Raw genomic sequence first — 21,675 nt, 5'->3', positions numbered from 1 at the left:
TTTACCCCTTCAGGATTATACTTTGCAAGCACACCATTACCATGGAATTCTTCAAGAACGTCTTTTAATTTCTTTGTAGAATCTATAGAAATAGAAAACACACAAATTATTTATATATGCTACTGTGGTTATATAACACAGTCCAGAAACAAAGACTTCTTAAAATATAAATAAATATCACCAGATATTAAATTTTAAGACAAACATGCAAAATGTTCTTCACCATTTTTGAAGGGCTATCTAATTGGAAAAGGCAATCACAAACAAAGAAACAGGGGAACTCCCTGGCAGTCCAGTGGTTAGCACTCGGTGCTTTCACGGCCCAGGGCCAGGTTCAATCCCTGATCAGGGAACTAAAATCCCACAAGCTGCACCGCAGGACCAAAAAAACCCCAAACAAACAGGAAAAGGTATGTTTTGGCCAAGAATGGGGACACTGTCTATGTATTACACGAATTAATGTGCAAATAAATGAATAGGTAGTATGCTTCTTCCCTGTTTCTTTTGATAACATAACTTCTAAATTAATGAAATAGTCTTAGTTTTTTAAAAAAAAATAGGTATTCTTTGTTAAACTTAACAATACACAGTGCATTTTTCAAGAATCAGTCTGTTAACTAATAGCCCTGCTGAATAAATAAGAAAAATAGAATCCATTCAGAGGCAAACTATAGATCTTAGTATTTTGCAGGCATTTTTAGAGAGAATTTTCTAAACACATAAAGCTCAACTTATTTTATATCAATTAAGAAAAAAGTTTAGATGTTATGAAAAGTATTTTAAATTATGTTTTGTCAAAATTTTTATAATTTTCAGGAGTTTCATCATATTAAGATGGTAACAAAAGAATCTTAAATTAATGCATGAAATAATGTCATGGAAGAACACAAATATTATGAGACTTAAAAATTATATATAAATATAATAAAATATATGTATTCAATCTACTAACATAATGTTCTCATAGTTATCAAAATATAATTTTCACTAAGAAATCTCAGAATTATATATTTAAATGAGAGGAAAACAACACCTAACAAATACTGCTGTCATTTAAATACTCAATCAGTTTAAATAACAGTGATAAAAACAGCATGAAATTAAAATGTGGGAAATAAAAGATTCTTAGTTTCCTATTAGGAAACAGGGCATGGATATTATTTCCTAGCATTTGAATATAATCTTTCCTGCCTACCTCCTAAGACTCAGTGATTTTTGAATCATCATAAAACATGTTCCAGTTCCCAAAAAACTAATTTACAAATGAGCTTTTGAAACACTCTTAAAAAATTCACTCTTAGACGCCCATCAAATGCATCATGTCTGTATTTTATAAATTATACTTTCATTTGTATTTATACATTTGTTTCTTTATACCGTAAATTCTGTTTAGTTTTATATGTATGTGACTGTATTTTTTTATTGTGATAAAATTCACACAACACAAATTTACCACTTTAATAACCATTTTAAAGTATACAATTCAGTGGTTCATTAGTATATTCACAATGCTGTGCAACCATCACCACTATCTATTTCCAGAACATTTTCTTCATCCCCAAAAGAAACCCCAAAACCCTGGACTTTTCATACAAATGCAATTATATAATGTATTGTCTTTGTGTTTGACTTCTTTCACTTAGCATAAAGTTAATGTATGTTGTAGCATGTGTCAGTAGTTCATTCCTCTTTACAGGTAAAAAATATTCCATTTTACGAATATACCACATTTTGCTTATTCATTCATCAGCTGATGTGCATTTGAGTTGTTTCCATGAATAATGATGCTATGAACATTAGCGTATACATGTTTTTGTTCAAATACATGCTTCACTTCTCTTGGGTATACGCCTAAGAGGAGAATTGCTGGGTCATATGGTATTTCTATGTTTAACGTTTTGAGGAACCGCCAAACAGATTTTCACAGGGCTGTACTATTTTACGTTACTATCAGCAACGTATGAGGGTTCCAGTTTTTCTGTATCTTTGCCAATACTTGTTATTTTTTAGTTTTTTAATTAAAGCCATCCTATGGATATAAAATGGTTTTGATTTGCACTTGAGTAGTCATTTACTAATGACTAATGATCTTGAACACCTTTTCACGTGCTTATTGGCCATTGGACCATTTTTTAACTGGGTTGTTTGTCTTTTTGTTGAGATTCTCTGCGTGTGTGTGCGTGTGTGCGTGTGTGTGTGTGTGTGCACGCACTATAACGTGCTTGAAGCCTGTACAGATTCCTATATATAAATATTTTTCATTATATATCTTGCCAGCACTTTCAATACTGTGATCAAGGTTAATTTGTTATTCAGTGTCCCTTGCTAAATTGAAGGTTTCCCTATGGAAGAAAATGCACATTTTCATTTTTGCACAGCATTCAATTTATTACAAAGCTGAAACAATAGAATTGCAATAAATATTGGGATTGAAATAATCACAGCTATTCCTAAAATACAACAAATTACAGTAATTGCTTTGATGTGCACCTTGGCAGAAACTTATACTACTTCAGAGACCAGGTGCTATATTAAAAAGAGACATGAAGCTGACTCCTTACTCCCAAATCCTTCTCTGGGGATGATAAAGCACTATTCTAAGTTAGCAGAACACCTTTTACTTCCTCTTGTTTACAGATGTAGATTCAGACCCTTCTGTACATACCTACAGAGACATACATATATAGATGTGTAAATCCTGGAATAATATATCCCAATAGACTATTTTAACCATAGCTTGGCTCCATGATAAAACTTAAGGGGAAGAAGAAAAATTTGGTTTCTTATACACAGGACTTCCACAGAACTTCACAGATACCACCTGAAGATGGGCTTTTCATTTCACATATGCATAGGAATACACAATCAGTAATCATTTATAAATGCCCTGGAGAAAGCAACAGCCTTCAAAATTATTCACGTCACTTTTTAACAGTTTACTGGTCATAGTTTACACTGGAATATTCTTAGTGGGAGACCGCTAGGAATAAATTAATGAATTAAGAGCGAAAATCTCTATTTCTGTGACTGCATTTTCCATGAGCTGAGGCTCAGTGATGATCTTGGTCTGGGACAATTTAAGAAGCTCTGATTCATATTCAGATGAATCACCATCAACTCAACTTGCTCCTTTTCCAATTCTCAAGTTCCATTTTTAACATCTTGACATCTGAAGTTTACCCACAATCCAATTCCCACTTCACAATCTAGTTTAGAACCTGGAGCCTTATCTTGCTCTTCTATTCATGTCCCAGTAAACTTTTTGGGTCCAACCTCCCTGAGACTAAAGTCTTGACTTCTCCAGCCAATCTTCTATAGATGGAGATTGTTCATGGAACATCAGAGGGTTCCAGATATCTTGCCTTAGCCCTGTATTATTTAAACAGAATTCCCTTATGTAAACTGTCTACATATCTGCTTGGATTCCCAAATTGCACTGGATTGTGAAATACCTACTGCTGTGTTCTAGTATCTTTATAGGAACACACACTTACTTATTTTGTAACTCAGTTGCTTTTCTGGATTTGTTCCTATTACCTATCATCATAAACATTCCTAACTTTTGATTATAATCAACTGTCTGTCCAAAACAACATTGGGCGGGAATTCCCAGCAGCCCAGTGGGTGGAACATTGTGCTTCCACTGCAAGGGGCATAGATTTGATCTTTGGTACGGGAACTAAGGTCCTGCAAACCACATGGCTTGGCCAAAAAACAAAAACAAAAATACACTGGGGCAGCAAAGAGAAGAAAGGATGCATAACTATGTCCAACCTACCCACTAGTACAAGACATACCAAGGAAGTGACACCTAGATGAATAGATAGTAGTTGAGTGAAGGACATCGTTTCAGTCATATTTGAGCTAATATTGGAACTTCAAGTATGAGAGCACAGTGACAGATTCTGGGCTGAGAAATCCAAGCAGGAAGCCAGACAGGCAGGCAGCTGTGAACCGGGAGATCAATTCACTGTTAATACGTATTTGTAATGGGACAAAGGTCCGGCTTCCAAAAAAGATTGGCAACTGAAATGCCAGGCAGCCAGGTTAAAACAGCTGCTTTAACCCTTGGGATAAGGGATTAGGACAGATGCTCAGCACAAACTATTGGGTCTCCTAGAAAGCAAAGGAGGATCATGACGAGGCAATTCTGAAATAGAGGGCTAATTCCAGAGTCAACAATGCTTGCCTTGGCTACTAGGGCAGGAAACTTAGAGAAGAACACTGGATACCAATGGCTGCCTTCTGACTAGCATATCCATCTTACGAGGAAGTAATTTAATGTTATTAACCACAACAAAGAGAACAAGGTCATTTTAGGTTGTCTTTTCCATCACTGTCAGCATCATCTAAAAAGTAAGGTGGTACTAAGCCCAAAAGCAGGAGTAATTCTGTTGAGCAAACACTTTTGATATATGCTGAAATGGAGGAAATCTACCTGGGGATTGAGAGAGGAGATTCTGGCTTGTCTTTCTAGCACCTGCTCTAGTGCATGAGTCGTCCCAGAGGTCCTCTAAAGTACTCGCTCCCTGTGAATCCTCTCATGTTTGGCTGAGTCACATAATATCCAATGCCATGAGAGTTAAAGTAGCTACATTTCAGAAATGTTCAGTTAGGAATATTCTGAATGTGTACATGATTTTCAAGGAAAATTTAAATCCTTTCATATAATTCTGACATAAAAATAAATTGAAAAGTGTATTGGGCAATGATTAGAAAATAGAAGAAGCAAGCTAATGGGTCCTAAAAAATGCTACATAAAAAAACAGAACACTTTTAGTTTACTTCCTATCTCTTTAGGTGTCTGTTGCATCTTGAATAAGCTTCCCTTGTGATTTTACTGCCTCTTTGCTTCTTTATTCCAAAAAACTCAACATGTGTTTGTCAGATTAATTGCAAAGGCCCCATGGAGTAATGGAAAGATTTAAAGCCAGATAAATTTGGATTTGAGTCTTGGCTCCAGAACTCTTGGCTGAATGTCCCTGGGCATATATTTAACCTCTCTGTGGCTCAGTTTTCTAATACTTGAAATTGTAATAATGATACAGACCTTGAAATAGTGTGTCTAGCAAAGTGTCTAGTGCCCAGTAGATTCCTGTTCCTTTGTTCCATCCTAAAGAGACTTCAAACACATCATCATCATTCAATATTTCCTTTTGTCTTTGAATTGAAGCACAATTGGCACCATAGATGTCTCAAAATATGATCCAAACGTACCTAGAGATATTTATTTTCTGTGCCTTCCATATTTACAATTCAATATATAGACATCCAATTCCCATGGTATCTCATGATTCCAGAGTCCTTCCTTTTCTCATTATGTTCTTTTTGCCCAGCATTCCCTTCAATGTCAAATGAAGTTCAAGCATAATATATGCCATAGTTTACCTGCCACCTTGTCTGCAAAACTTCTCAGGGCCACCTTCAACTACAGCAGACAGCAATTTGCCCTGTGTGGAACTCCTCATAATAATTCTCTTAGAATCTATACTCGATTTATGCACTGAGTACTATTAACACTATGAATTAAAGTTTGCATGTGTAGAGTGTTTTGGAGATTGCAAAGTGTTTGATCTTCTTATGTCATTTAAAACTCAAAATTGGGCTTCCCTGGTGGCGCAGTGGTTGAGAGTCCGCCTGCCGATGCAGGGGATACGGGTTCGTGCCCCAGTCTGGGAAGATCCCACATGCCACGGAGTGTCTGGGCCCGTGAGCCATGGCCGCTGAGCCTGTGCTCCGCAACGGGAGAGGCCACAACAGTGAGAGGCCCGCGTACCGCAAAAAACAAACAAACAAACGCACTGAATACACCCAACCTAGCAAACATCATAGCATAGCATAGCCTAATGAAGATGTGCTCATAACATTTACATTAACGTACGACTGGGCAAAATCATCAAACGCAAAAACAATTTTATAGTAAAGTATTGAATACCTCATGTAATTTATTGAACATTTACCGAAAGTGAAAAACAGAATGGTTGTATGCGTAGAGAATGGTTCTAATTACATGGGTTGTTAACCCTTGCAATCCCATGGCTGAGTGAGAGCTACAGCTTACTGCTGCTACCTGGCATCATGAGAGAGTAATGTACTACATATGGCTGGCCTGGAAAGAGATCAAAATCTAAAATTCAAAGTACAGTTTCTATTGAATATATATTTCTTTTGCACCACCATAAAGTCAAAAAATCATTAAATTAACCCATCGTAAGTTGAGAACCATCTGTAAATGATACAAAATTAAATTTGATAATTAACATTTCCCTTAGCTACATATAGTACTTAAAATTAGCAAAAGAGCTTTATCTTTGTCTAACCAAAACAGTTTTGTTTTTAAACCAGCGGTACTCAAACCTGGATCCATCTTATGATCACCTGAGTAATTTTTAAAATACACTGATGCCTGGGCCCAAAACACAGTGATACAGGTTGCATTGGTCTGGAGTGGATCTCAGATATAAGGATTTTTAAATAAGGATTTTTAAAAAGCTCCTCACATGATTTTCATATTCAGGTAAGGTTGAATTAACCATTGCTCTGATTCTTAAAAAAGATATACAAAGAAACAGAGTTAATCAGCAAATTTTTCCTGCTATATTTTCCTATATATGTATATATATTTTGTCTGGTTGTTGCTCAGTGGGCTTCTATCAGGGAAACAAAAACTTATTAGAACATTTTACATAAAACTTTGTCTACTCTCACCTCCGGTCACAATGGCAAAAAATAGTATTTTGAAATTCCAGAAGTTGACATTGCTATTAATGCAATTCCTCAGGTGATACAGAAGATGCTCTACTTAAATTGTAGTCAGCAGCAGAAAAGAAACACCTACAGCAGTATAGAATAAAACATTTGGAGAACTAGTCATCAAGAGACAGAAGTTCACATCTACTTGTGTGAAAATTTTAATAAAACTACCAAGAGACTGAAAAAAAAAGGGTAACTATTGTTTAAAAATAGTCACACTGTAGCACCTTATATGCTAGTTGAAATCTATACACTTGGATTTTAAAATACACCCTAAGAAGAATATTCTAATGATACAACTACACTAGGAAAAGATGTAAAATAAGCTCTTAGGGTGTCCTTAGTATAAGTTTCCTCTCCACGTGTTCTTGCAAGTTCTTGGGATCATTGTTAACTTGAAAAGACAATGGCCATAATATCTTCCAGAAAAGGGCTATATACATTGCAGTAGCTAGCTACGTCTATTTACCTGGAAAGACAACTATTTAACTCCAGAATAACTTGATCTGAGACCATGAAGAAAATCTCCTTTCTCCTTTTAATATCATTACTTGCTAATAATACTCTTAAACGACTAGTCCTTAAAACACTTTTATGCGTTTGCTATTATTTTTCCCTTCTTCATCTACCTATGCTTAACCTTTTGATGTGTGCATCTACTGCAATGCCTTGGACAAAATATCTGTAGGAGTGAATCTTAGATAAACAAAATATCTGAGAATTTTGTTAATAAACCTAAGCCAGCTGGAATACTGTCCTAAGAACCCGTGAAATAACTTATACTGCATATGCGTATTGTAATGTATAGAAAATTCACCAGGAAAATATATGCTCTCATTTGAGCCACTCATCTATACAATAACAAAAAGTTGATATGGAAAACAATTTTATTTAAGAATTTTAGGACTTGCCCAATGGTGCAGGGGTTAAGAATCCGCCTGCCAATGCAGGGGACACGGGTTCAAGCCCTGGTCCGGGAAGATTCCACATGCCACCGAGCAACTAAGCCCGAGCGCCACAACTACTGAGCCTGCGCTCTAGAGCCCGCGAGCCACAACTACTGAGCCTGTGTGCAACAACTACCGAAGCCCGTGCACCTAGAGCCCGTGCTCCACAACAAGAGAAGCCTCCGCAATGAGAAGCCCATGCACTGCAATGAAGAGTAGCCCCCTCTCGCTGCAACTAGAGAAAGCCCGCACGCAGCAACAAAGACCCAATGCAGCCAAAAATAAATAAATAAATAAATAAATAAATAAATTAATTAATTAATTAAAAAAAGAATTTTAATTGGTGCTGAATTGACTGGTTAGATTCAGTGGAGTGCTGGCAAATGTTTAACAACTGCTGACGGTACAGAGTGCTGACTTGAAATGTTTGCTGATTTAGCTCTTATAAATATTCCCATCATGGCCATTTCAAGCCTTCAGTATGATATGACATCGTGAATGTGGAGTTGGGAAGAGACGATAACATTGGACTCATATGAGCAGTAGTTAATGAACTAATAAACATAAAATTTTATATACTCTAGGGAGAAAGAACAAGTCTTTCAAAACAAATAAAGATAAAGGGCATAAACAAAAGCCCCAGCTGCAAGTGTGCAATTATTCTCTCAAATATTTGAGAGGCATGAATTGAGTTTAAAACAAGTAGTATTCTAAGTACCTGGAATATATTATTGCACAAAACCAAAAATATTCTGGCTCACATGGTTTATATTCTAGTGCAAGAAGATAGAAAATAAACATAATACATAAACGTTAAAAGATTTCAACTATTATAGAAAAATAGTACAAGGTAAAAGGGATTATCAGCTTGCAGGACAGTTTGTGATTTTAAACAACAAGGTTAGAGTAGACTTTTGTGAAAAGGCGAGACCTGGGCAAAACACTGAATCTAATTTATGTTTTAAAAGAAGCACTCTGTTCACATAAAGCTAATGAAATCTGAATAAGCTTTGTGCATTATACCAGTGTTTTGATAGAATTTTATAAACCATATTTATGTAAGATATAACCATCTGCAGCTGGTACATGGGGCCTCCTGTACATATTTTTTGGTAAGTTTCTGTGAATCTATCATTACTTCAAAATATTTTTTTAAAGGAGCACTCTACTGTATTGAATACAGACTGCAGAAGACAAGGATAAAAGCAGGAAAATAATGATGCAATTACTATATTAATCCAGTCTAGAGATATGACTTTGCTTGAAGGTATTAGTGATGGAGCAGGGTATTTATTATTATTATTATTAATAATTTTATTTATTTTTGGCTGCATTGGGTCTTCGTTGCTGCACGCTGGCTTTCTCTAGTTGCAGTGAGCGGGGGCTGCTCTTCGTTGTGGTGCGCGGGCTTCTCATTGAGGAGGCTTCTCTTGTTGAGGAGCATGGGCTCTAGGCTCACAGGTTTCAGTAGTTGCAGCCTGCGGGCTCAGTAGTTGTGGCTCGTGGGCTCTGAGCTCAGGCTCAGTAGTTGCGGCTCACGGGCTTAGTTGCTCCACAGCATGTGGGATCTTCCCAGACCAAGGATCAAACCCATGTCCCCTGCATTGGCAGGAAGATTCTTAACCACTGTGCCACCAGGGAAGTCCCCTTTTTCTTTTTTTTTTAATTTTTTTTTTTTAAATTTTGACAGATTATTTTGAAAGCAGAGCCAAAAGCGTTTCCTGATGGATTGGATATGGGTTGTGAAAGTGAAGAGTCAAGAGGATCCCAAGGTTTTATGTTTGAAGAACTGGATAAAGAGGAATGGGGAACACTACAGAGGGAGCAGGCTTGGGATGGAGAGTTCTCAACTCTAGTTTTAGGGATTTTACAATTGAGAAATCTATTAGACATCCAAGTGTAGCAATCAAGGAAGCAATTATACATAAGTGTGGAATTCAGAAGAGGGTCTGAGCTAAAAAACTAACTTTGAGTGTTATTTGTATAAATGATGTTTAAATCCAGAGCTGGATGATATCACATAGAGAATAAATGTAGAAAAGATACCAAGGACTGAGACATGGAACACTCTGAATTTCAGACATCAGGAAAAGAAGGGGAACATGCAAGGAGACTAAGAATGAGTATTGAGTGAAATAGCAAGAAAACCAGGAGAAGCAAGTGGCATGAATTCAGTGCCACATAATGTCAAGTAAGATGAGGGGCAGAAACTGATCACTGGATTTAGCAAAAAGAAAGTCATTCGTGTCCTGTCAAGAACTGTTTCAGTTTAGTGCTGAGACAAAAGCTCTATCACAGTGAGTTAAGAGAAAATAAGATGGGAGGGGTGGGAGGCAGCAAACAGAGGCAACTCATTCAAAAAGATTTGCTACAAATGGAAGCGAAGAATTTGGAGCCGTAGCTGGACTGCAGGAAGTGGACTCAAGATAATTCTTTAAGAGGAGAAAAAAGAAAACAGCATGCTGGTAGAAATGATCCAGTAGGCTGGGAACAATTGAAAATGAAGGGAAAAGAAGGGAAAGCCACTAAAATGGTGTCCTTAAGTGGATAAGAAAGAACACAATCTCATTCACAGCAGGAAGTCAGAAGGTCTGGCTTAGGGTGCGAGGCATGGACAGTTTACCTAAGTGAGATGGGACAATATATGGATTCATGTGATGCGGGAGATAGATGTCCAGTTGGTGTGTGTAAAGTTTTCCTCTGATTACTTTAGTCAATGGAGGAGAAAGAAAGGCCATGAGCTGAGCAAAGAGGACAAAGGAAAAGATGGTGATTTGAGGAGAGGTGTGAGGTGTTGAAAAGACAGTAGAAGTGAATGGACAAGGGAAATGGGGCATGACTGTCAGGCCACACGGAAGGCTAGTCAGCTATAAAATAGGGGGAGAGTTAAAATTAACTAGGGTTGTGGTTTGTCCATCCAAATGCTATGGAGTGAGAGGGGCAAGAGAGTTACGGGGGGAAACAAGGAGACTATTTCAATGACTTCTCATGGGGCACTGCCCTCGGGTGTTAGATCATTACTTCAACTCAGGAAGAGTCCCCTGTGACTCCGCTGGTCATTCTCTTCAGTCTGAGAGAACAATTTTGGGCAGTTACTGTGCTTTTCAGAGCTTTATGCCCTCTACTCAGATGCCAACCTGCTTTGTACCAGCCATAATGGGATATGAAAGAGAGAAATTGGTACTTCAGGTTGTTTTCTATGTGTGTTTCCCCAGAGCTAACAGTACCTCGGTGGTTCTTGTCTTTCTTTTTGTCCCCTTCCCTTCAACTTTTCTCCATTCTCTTAAGTGGCCAATTATGCTTGGACACATAACATTCTGTTTAATAACTGTCTTTTCAGCCTTCCCCCTTGTCCAGAGGATAAAATAGAAAGCTCAAGTAGTTAAGGTCTACGTAGACCCATCACTGTTAGTAATGAAAAGGGTTATTTCTCTAGAGAGGCATAAGCCTCTTGTCCCTTTTTCCACCACCCCTGCTCTTCCCTTCCTTTCCGAAGACTCTACCCATGCCAGCACACACTCACTCAGTTCATTTTGGAGAGGCTGAAAAATAACAGGGAGATAATTGACACTTTCTGTTCCTTGACAACACTTTATAACTTGTATGGTTGAAGTTACATATTTTTTCCCCACTCCTTGAAGTTAAAGTCTGCTCTTTTATTCCCTATATTTTTTTCTTTCTTTTTAAAAGTTATTTTGAGTCATTTATTAGATTCAGTGAGGGTAGGTTTTACAAATTGAATTCACTGTATTTTTCCAGCGAGATAGACTAGATTTATATATATGTGTATATATATATATATAGTTGCGAGAAATGATCATGCAGTATTGTTCAAGTCGTTCCTTCACAAATATGATGTGGCATCTTCAAACTAATGAGCTCATTTTCAACTAAATATCAAGATTTTTAGATTCGCTAGTGCTAATTAACCACCATTCACTATTTGTGATGACAATGTTGCTATTAGTAAATGGGGATGATAATAATAATATCTTCCTTGTGCTTCTGCTGAGATTAGTACCTGGTGCACATTAAGTATTATTATATTAACTGTGAGCCCTTATCCTCACCTCTGCTGTCAGATTTATACTGAGCTCTGGGAAATTTTTTTTAACCATAAACTTAATTTCAGATTATTATCAATTTTCATTTACTTTTGCATTTTCACTAGATGCTTTAAACTTCCTATCTGCAACAACCAAGCTACAACGTAAAATGATTTCAATTAAAGTTATATTTAAATTATCAATTTTGACCTTGTTATGGAAAATTCACTTTCATAGGCAATAGCATTAAGTGCAGTCATTATATGTGTTTCAATCAAAATATTTAATGAAATGCAACTATGAGTTACAATTTTAAATCTGTACACCATTAAAAATCTTGAAACCCACGCTAGTTCAGAAGATGAAAGTTTTGTTTTACTTTTTAAGTTCTTTTGTGAGTTGCAAAACATTTACTGAGGAATCAGACATTCTGGAAACAATAGTATATTCTGTAGTCGTAATGATAATAATATCCTGTTTTAAGACAATACAAAATTACCAAAATTTCTAAGTAGTTTCTGACCATAAAAATTGGCAGCTCTCTGTACATTTACCAACAAACACAATATTATGCAACCTGGAAAAATAGAAAATTATTTACTTTGCTGGCATACATATTTCAAAGAATATAATTTGTTCACATAGATATTTTAAAGAACGTAAAACTCCAAAAGACTGTCCCCAAGTTTTAAATTCAAAATAGAACTCAAGGAAAAGGAGCACATTTATCTTGTGGCTTTCTGTACCCACACTCATCCATACCATGCCTCTGGAGGCTGTGAAAGCTTTAATGTGAAAAGGCGGGATGTAACTATACATGGAATTATTCTAGACCCTGGTTCTCAGATGATCTGTAGGAAAGTCCTCTCATAAAACAGACCTCGATTTTGTCCCTCTAACACTGAGAGATTAGAAGACACAATATTTTAGGACTCTTCCAGCCACAGCAGTCTATGATTCATAATTTAAAACATCTCCACATACCCTAGAAGGATACTCAGCTCCACACCCCCTAAATATCCCCCTCCTAAATATTCCCATCTCTAATTCTTACTTCTCTTAAGTCTTATCCAACTTTCGAACAGAAAGTTCAGATTGAGGAATCTGGAGATGTCTAATCCCACTACCAGATAAACTGAAAAAAGGAGAAAGCAGCAAGAATTCCAGTTCAGAAAGGAATATGTTTTTCTGGCATGGCAAATTCTCCAGAACATTAGAACCTCTAATAATATTAGTACTGGTATTATAATTGAGAAATGTATTTAGAATTATACTTACTACTCTGAAAAGTGATTGGCTTTGATTAAGTTCCCTTCAGTTGACAACTTTAAGCCGAGGAATTTACCTACCAAGAGACAATCAATCTTTATATGTTTACACGTTATCGATCAGAGAGCAGACTGAAGAGGAAACACTGTGTTTGGATACTGTCGCTTGGTTTTCTGAATATCCCTATCAGGCAGTGTTCAGAAAGGAAATTTATGGTGGTGTTGGGTTTTTTAATGGTATCTCTCACAGTCTACATCTTACATTGGTATATTTGCTATAATGCTTCCAGGAAACTTTGCCATAATTTGTGATCAAATTTTAAAAAAATGCTAATACGCTAATAAATGAGCTGGCTATTCTAAGTGAGAGGATTTCTGATGCAATTTAGCTATATTCCAGCCATTTACCTATTAGGATAAAGGCTTCTCCCACATTGTTTAAATATTTCTGGAGATCTAAAAAAAGAAGGAAATGATTAATGGTGATAATTTTGTAAAGGAATTTAGTTACAGAGCACTCAGAGATGGTTTAAGGACTGTGTACCACTGCACAAGTTACGAATCAGAAATGAGAAGATGAATGAGGCTACAGCAGCCTCCCAGGGAACTGCAGGAATCCACTGATCAATGTGCTTCTATCTACTACAGAGAAAATTCTCGGTCATTTTGGGGGAGAAAAAAAAATACCTGCCAGGAACACAAAAGCTGCTGAAAGTAAGCTAACACTGTTTGTAAGTTTCTTAGGCTGCTGTAAAAAATTACCACAAACTTCGTGCCTTAAAACAACAGAAATTTATTTTCTCATAGTTCGGGAGGCCAGAGATCTGATATTAGGTAACTGCAAGGATGGTTCCTTCTGGAGGCTTTGAGGAAGAATCTGTCTCATGCCTCTCCCTTAGCTTCCAGTGGCTGCTGAAAATCCTTGGCAATCTTGGCCTTGTTGACCCATCACATTGATGTCTGTCCTTGTCGGAACATAGTCTTCTCCATTTCTCTGTGTCTTCTTCTCTTCTGCCTTTTATTTATTTATTTTTTAAATAGATCTTTATTGGACTATAATTGCTTCACAATACTGTGTTAGTTTCTGTTTCACAACAAAGCAAATCAGCCATATGCACACACATGTCCCCATATCCCCTCCCTCTTGAGCCTCCCTCCCATCCTCCCTATCCGAGCCATATACGTCATCGCAAAGCACCGAGCCCATCTCCCTATGCTATGCTGCTGCTTTCAACCAGCCAACTGTTTTACATTCGGTAGTATACATAGGTTGATGCTACTCTCACTTCTCCCCAAATTTGCCCTCCCACCTCATGTCCTCAAGTCCATTTTCCATGTCTACCTCTTTATTCCTGCCCTGCAACTAGGTTCATCAAAAACTTTTTTCTTTTTTTTTTTTTTAAGATTCCATATATATGTGTTAGCATATGGTATTTGTTTTTCTCTTTCTGACTTACTTCACTCTGTATGACAGACTCTAGGTCCATCCACCTCACTACAAATAACTCAATTTCGTTTCTTTTTATGGCTGGATAATATTCCAATGCACATATGTGCCACATCTTCTTTATCCATTCATCTGTCAATGGACACTTAGGATGCTTCCATGTCATGGCTATTGTAAATAGTGCTGCAATGAACATTGTGGTATATGACACTTTTTGAATTATGGTTTTCTTAGGGTATATGCCCAGTAGTGGGATTGCTGGTTCATATGGTAGTTCTACTTTTTAGTTTTTTAAGGAACCTCTATACTGTTCTCCATAGTGGCTGTATCAATTTACATTCCAACCAACAGTACAAGAGGGTTCCCTTTTCACCACTCCCTCTCCGGCATTTATTGTTTCTAGCTTTTTTGATGATGGCCATTCTGACCAGCATAAGGTGATACCTCATTGTAGTTTTGATTTGCATTTCTCTAATAATTAGTGATGTTGACCATCCTTTTATGTGTTTGTGTACAATCTGTATATCTTTTTTGGAGAAATGTCTGTTTAGGTCTTCCACACAGTTTTGGATTGGGTTGTTTGTTTTTTTGATATTGAGCTCCATGAGCTGTTTGTATATTCTGGAGATTAATCCTTTGTCTGTTGGTTCATTTGCAAATATTTTCTCCCATTCTGAGGGTTGTCTTTTCGTCTTGTTTATGGTTTCCTTTGTTTGCAAAAGCTTTTAAGTTTCATTAGGTCCCACTTGTTTATTTTTTTAAATTTCCATTACTCTAGGAGGGGGATCCAAAAGATTTTGCTGTGGTTTATGTCAAAGAGTGTTTTCCCTATGTTTTCCTGTAAGAGTTTTATAGTGTCTGGTCTTACACTTAAGTCTTTAATCCATGTGGAGTTCCATTTTGTGTTAAATGTTAGGTAGTGCTCTAATTTCATTCTTTTATATGTAGCTGTCCAGTTTTCCCAACACCACTTATTGAAGAGGCTGCCTTTTCTCCACTGTATATTGTTGCCTCCTTTGTCATAAATTAGGTGCCCATAGGAATGAGGGTTTATCTCTGGGCATTCTATCCTGTACCACTGATCTATATTTCTGTTTTCATGTCAGTACCATACTGTCTAGATTACTGTAGCTTTGTGGTATAGTTTGAACTCAGGGAGCCTGAATCCTCAAACTCCATTTTTCTTTCTCAAGATTGCTTTGGCTATTCGGGGTCTTTTGTGTTTCCATATGAATTGTAAAATTTTTTGTCCTAATTCTGTGAAGAATGCCATTGGTATTTTGATAGGGATTGCACTGAATGTGTAGATTGCTTTGGGTAGTATAGCCATTATCACAATATTGATTCTTCCAATACAACAAGATGGTATACTTCTCCATCTTTTTATGTCATCTTTGATTTATTTCATCAGTGTTTTATAGTTTTCTGAATACAAATCTTTAGCCTCCTGCGGCAGTTTTATTCCTAGGTATTTTATTCTTTTTGTTGCAGTGGTAAATGGGAGTGTTTCCTTAATTTCTCTTTCTGATTTGTCCTTGTTGGTGTATAGGAATGCCAGAAAATTCTGTGGATTAATTTTGTAACCTGCAACCTTACCAAATTCATTGCTTAGTTCTACTAGTTCTCTGGTGGCATCTCTGGATTTTCTGTGTGTGGTATCACGTCATGGGCAAACAGTGACAGTTTTACTTGTTCTTTTCCAATTTGTATTTCTTTTTCATCTCTGATTGCCATGGCTAGGACTTACAAAACTATGTTAAATAAGAGTGGCAAGAGTGGACATCCTTGTCTTGTTCCTGATATTAGTGGAAATGCTTTCACTTTTTCACCATTGAGTATGATGCTTGCTGTGGGTTTGTCATATACGGCCATTATTATTTTGAGGTAGGTTCCCTCTATGTCCACTTGCTGGAGAGTTTTTATCATAAATGGGTGTTGAATTTTGTCAAAAGATTTTTCTGCATCTATTGAGATGATCATATGGTTTTTATTCCTTAATTTGTTAATGTGGTGTATCACATTGATTGATTTGCATATAGTGAAGAATCCTTGCATCCCTGGGATAAATCCCACTTAATCATGGTGTATGATCCTTTTAATGTTCTGTCAGATTCTGTTTGCTAGTATTTTGTTTAGGATTTCTGCATCTATGTTCATCAGTGATATTGGTCTATAAATTTTTGTGTGTGTGATACCTTTTTCTGGTTTTGGTATCAGGGTGATTGTGGCTTCGTAGAATGAATTTGGGAGCGTTTCTCCCTCTGCAATTTTTTGGAAGAGTTTGAGAAGGATCAGTGTTAGCTCTTCTCTAAATGTTTGATAGAATTCACCTGTGAAGCCAACTGGTCCTGGACTTTTGTTTGTTGGAAGATTGTTAATTATGGTTTCAATTTCATTACCTGTGAGAGGTCTCTTTATATTTTCTAATTCTTCCTGGTTCAGTCTTGGAAAATTGTACCTTTCCAAGAATTTGTCCATTTCTTCCTGGTTGTCCATTTTATTGGCATATAGTTGTTTGTAGTACTCTCTTATAATCCTTTGTACTTCTGCATTGTCAGTTGTGATTGCTCCTTTTTCATTTCTAAATTGCTTGATTTGCATCATCTCCCTTTTTTTCTTGATGAATCTGGCTAAGGGTTTATCAATTTTGTTTATCTTCTTAAAGAACCAGGTTTTAGTTTTATTGATCTTTGCCTGGGTCTTCTTCATTTCTATTTCATTTACTTCTGCTCTGGTCTTTATGATTTCTTTCCTTCTACTGACTTTGGGTTTTCTTTGTTCTTTCTCTAGTTGTTTTAAGTGTAGGGTTACATTGTTTGAGATTTTTCTTGTTTCTTGAGGTGAGATTGTATTGCTATAAACTTCCCTCTTAGAACTGCTTTTGCTTCGTCCAATAGGTTTTGGGTCATCGTGTTCTTGTTGTCATTTGTTTCTATGAATTTTTTTACATTTCTTTTTTGTTTTCTTCAATGATCTCTTGGTTATTTAGTAGCGCACTGTTTAGCTTCCGTGCATTTGTGTTTTTTACAGTTTTTTTCCTGTAATTTATTTCCAATCTTACAGTGTTGTCATCAGAAAAGATGCTTGGTACGATTTCTATTTTCTTAAATATTCTGAGGATTGATTTGCGACCCAAATGTGATCTATCCTGGAAAATGTTCCATGTGCACTTGAGAAGAAAGTGTATTCTGCCACTTTTGGGGAGGAATGGTCTATCAATATCAATTTGATCTATTTGGTCTATTGTGTCATTTAAAGCTTGTGTTTCCCTATTTATATTCTGTTTGGATAATCTGTCCATGGTATAAGTGGGGTGTTAATGTCCCCTACTATTATTGTGTTACTGTCGATTTCTCCTTTCATGGTTGTTAGCATTTGACTTATGTATTGAGTTGCTCCTATGTTGGGTGCATAAACATTTATAATTGTTATATCCTCTTCTTGGATTGATCCTTTGATCATTATCTAGTGTCCCTTTTTATCTTTTGTAACAGTCTTTATTTTAAAGTTTATTTTATCTGCTACAAGTATTGCTACTCCAGCTTTCTTTTGCATGGGATATCTTTTTCCATTCCTTCACTTTCAGTCTGGAAGTGTCCCTAGGTCTGAAGTGGGTCTCTTGTAGACAGCATATATATGGGTCGTGTATTAGTATCCACTCAGCCAGTCTGTGCTTTTTTGTTGGGGTATTTAATCCATTTACTTTCAAGGTTATAATAGATATATATGTTCCTATTACCATTTTCTTAATTGTTTTGGGTTTGTTTTTGTGGGTCTTTTCTTCTCTTGTGTTTTCCGCCTAAAGAAATTTCTTCAGCGTTTGTTGTAAAGCAGGTTTGATGCGGCTGAATTCTCTTAGCTTTTGTTTGTCTGAAAAGCTTTTGACTTCTCCATCAAATCTGAATGAGATCCTTGCTGGGGAGAGTAATCTTGGTTGTAGGTTTTTCTCTTTCATCACTTTAAGTATATCCTGCCACTCCCTTCTGGCCTGCAGAGTTTCTGCTGAAAAATCAGCTGATAACCTTATGGGGATTCCGTTATGTTATTTTTTGTTTTTCCCTTGCTGCTTTTAATAGTTTTTCTTTGAATTTAATTTTTGTTAGTTTGATTAACATGTGTCTTGGTATGTTTTTCCTATGGTTTCTCCTGTATGGGACTCTCTGTGCTTTCTTGACTTGGGTGACTACTTCCTTTCCCATGTTAGGGATGTTTTCAACTATAATCTCTTCAAATATTTTCTCAGACCCTTTCTTTTTCTCTTCCTCTGGGACCCCTATAATTCGAATGTTGGTGCATTTAGTGTTGTCCCAGAGGTCTCTGAAATTGTCTTCAATTCTTTTCATTCTTTTTTCTTTATTCTGCTCCTCAGCAGTTATTTCCACCACTTTGTCTTCCAGCTCACTTATTCGTTCTTCTGCCTCCATTTTTCTGTTATTGATTCCTTCTAGTGTATTTTTCATTTCAGTTATTGTGTTGTTCATCTCTGTTTGTTCTTTAGTTCTTCTAGATCTTTGTTAAACATTTCTTATATTTTCTCAATCCGTGCCTCCATTCAACTTCCAAGATTCTGGATCATCTTTACTATCATTACTCCAAATTCTTTTTCAGGTAGATTGTGTATTTCCTCTTCATTTATTTGGTCTTGTAGGTTTTTACCTTGCCTCTTCATCTGTGACATATTGTTTTGCCGTCTCATTTTTTTTTTTTTTTTATGAGTGAAACTGTGTTCCTGTCTTACTGGGTGTTTGACCTGAGGCTTCCAACATTGGAATTGGTAGCCTGTTGGGTAGAGCTGAGTCTTGGTGCTGAGATGAGGAACTCCATGAGACCTCACTTCGATGAATATTCCCTGGGGTCCTCTGTAAGTCCAGTGGTTTGGACTCGAAGCTCCCACCGCAGGAGCTTCGGCTCATGAACGAAGATCCCACAAGCTGCCAGTTTACTTTGGGGTTCCTCCCGTCTCCTTGGGCATCAGAGTCCCCCACCAGCTGCTGGCAGGCACCCTAGTTGTGGAGGGACACTAACTTTGCGTCTTCCCACACCGCCGTCTTGACTCCGCCTCCCTCCTCTTCTGCCTTTTATAAGGACACTGGCCATTGGACTTAGAGCCTGCGCTAAACCCAGGATGAGCTCATCCTGAGATTTTTTAATGATATTTGCAAAGACCCTTTTCCCAAATAAGGTTACCTTCACTGGTTCCAGGGGTTAGAATTTGGGCATATCTTTTGTAGGGGGGCTGGGGGGGGGCAGGCACTATTCAACTCACTACACACTAGATTTGGGTAGAAACTTTAAAGGTGATGTTCAGCCAAAGCATTACTTTGTAAACCCCAGGGATCTTAATGGAATTTTGTAAAGTTATTTTTTATTAAAAGATATGTTAGTTCAGATTCTCTGAGACGTTCATGAAAGACACTGGAGAGATATCTGTGAAAAATAAAAGGGACTGGGCATAGACAGGGAGAGCCTTTAGATTCTAAAGCAGGTCTAGCACTTGGGAAAGGAGACAAGAAGATGAAAACTGGGTAGGCAGGCCTCAGAAGTGGTGAAGCTCTAAGAAAGTAGTGAGCTCCTGGTTGGACCCCAGGCCAACACCACTGTGCTTGGTCACTGCCTGGGAGCAATCCAGGGAGAGCATGGCCTTAGCATCAATACTGTAGTAAGTCCAAAGTGTAATGCTAAATGATGAAGAGGTAGTCAAAGCTCAGTGAAAAGCTTTCTGTCACCATTCATCAAAAAGTTTCAAGAAGAATTCAAGAAGGAAAAATCTGCAAACAGCTCTTTTGATATATCTAGGGTATGTCCTGCTCAAGAACATCTTTCCAGGATTGTTGATTTTGAGATAACGTACAAGTGATCTTTACATCTCCCATTACCACTGTTACTGTTACAGCCAGGGGTACTGACAACCTTGAAGGCATATTATATGATATGAGTGATGCATTACGTGCAGTGAGGTGCTAATGGAGATGACTCTGCTCTAACAAAGGATTAGTGAAATGGTCCTGAGAGCAAGAAGGTACTCATATTAATCAACTGGGCTTTAAAACAGACCTCATGCCTAACAATAAAGTATGGAAAAACACACTGTTCTATACTTTTTTGGTAAACTTCCAAAAGTTTTATGAAGAGAACTAATGAAACACACATCTTGGGTCTAGTATAAGAGGTCAGATTTACTACTGTGAACAGTGAAAATGTTGCAGAATTGGTTTGTATGCAATAGCAAGAAATTACAGCAAGAAATTCATTCAGTGTAATTATTACTGTGAATTCAAAGAAAATATAAATACTTGGTACAAATCTCTAAATAAATTTTAGATCATGCAGATAAAAATAATTTGGCAAAATACCTGAATAAACATAGTCTGCCAATTATTCTTTCAACTAAAAATGGTATACTACGAGAAAAGTGAATAATTCAACTTGCACCTCCAATAATCAAAGCAAGCGCTTTTCCTTGGGACAACATATTTCTGTGTCAATCAGAATTACTTATGCATACTTCCTATTTTATTACATAGAACATTAAGAAGATGCACTCAACAGCAATGATTTAATTAAACTGATTATTTGTAATATTTCTTCAAGGACATTCTTAAATAAATAAATTTTTAAAATAATTTGACAAGTGCATGTGATCATGACAGAAATATGAGCATCTCATATTATCATATTATCACCAGTTTTATTGACACAAACAAAGGGAATGGAAACAGATGCGGAATTCGAGTTTTAAGCCTCTTATTGTTGTGGTCTCTGGCATCAGCTGGTAGTTTACAACCACCCATTTCTAGAGTTAAAAGAGCCAACAAGACAAAACTGTCCACTAGTTCCATGTACTTGGACATGGTCAAACCTCAGGCATTTATTCCTGCCTCTCTCCCCGCTTCACTAGCCCCCTTCTGCTCATCCTCCCCCTTCAGCAAGCAGCAGCTTTGACTACATCTTCCACCCCACTTTTCACTTCAATCAAGAAGTCTGCAAGAGTTTAATTTTAAAATCTACCTCATAGGGGCTTCCCTGGTGGCGCAGTGGTTGAGAGTCCGCCTGCCAATGCAGGGGACACGGGTTCGTGCCCCGGTCTGGTAAGATCCCACATGCCGCGGAGCGGCTGGGCCCGTGAGCCATGGCCGCTGAGCCTGCGCGTCCAGAGCCTGTGCTCCGCAATGGGAGAGGCCGCAGCAGTGAGAGGCCCACATACCGCAAAAAAA

At 37.2% G+C, this 21,675-nt stretch overlaps 1 protein-coding gene across 6 annotated transcripts in view; it reads right to left on the bottom strand.

The window, feature by feature from the left end:
* DGKB (diacylglycerol kinase beta) overlaps nucleotides 1-21,675 on the bottom strand; it is a 703,373-nt gene that overhangs the window by 555,450 nt on the left and 126,248 nt on the right. For all 6 annotated transcript variants that reach the window (XM_029233668.1, XM_029233663.1, XM_029233664.1 and 3 more), the window contains one exon: nucleotides 6-82. In XM_029233668.1, the coding sequence (XP_029089501.1) occupies nucleotides 6-82 (77 nt within the window). The remainder of the gene's footprint in view (nucleotides 1-5; nucleotides 83-21,675) is intronic.

This window comes from Monodon monoceros, unplaced genomic scaffold (genome assembly GCF_005190385.1).
Source record: "Monodon monoceros isolate NGI ecotype Baffin Bay Population unplaced genomic scaffold, NGI_Narwhal_1 Super_Scaffold_2, whole genome shotgun sequence".
NCBI classification, from domain to species: Eukaryota; Metazoa; Chordata; class Mammalia; order Artiodactyla; family Monodontidae; genus Monodon; species Monodon monoceros.
This window is presented reverse-complemented; position numbering and strand designations above follow the sequence as displayed.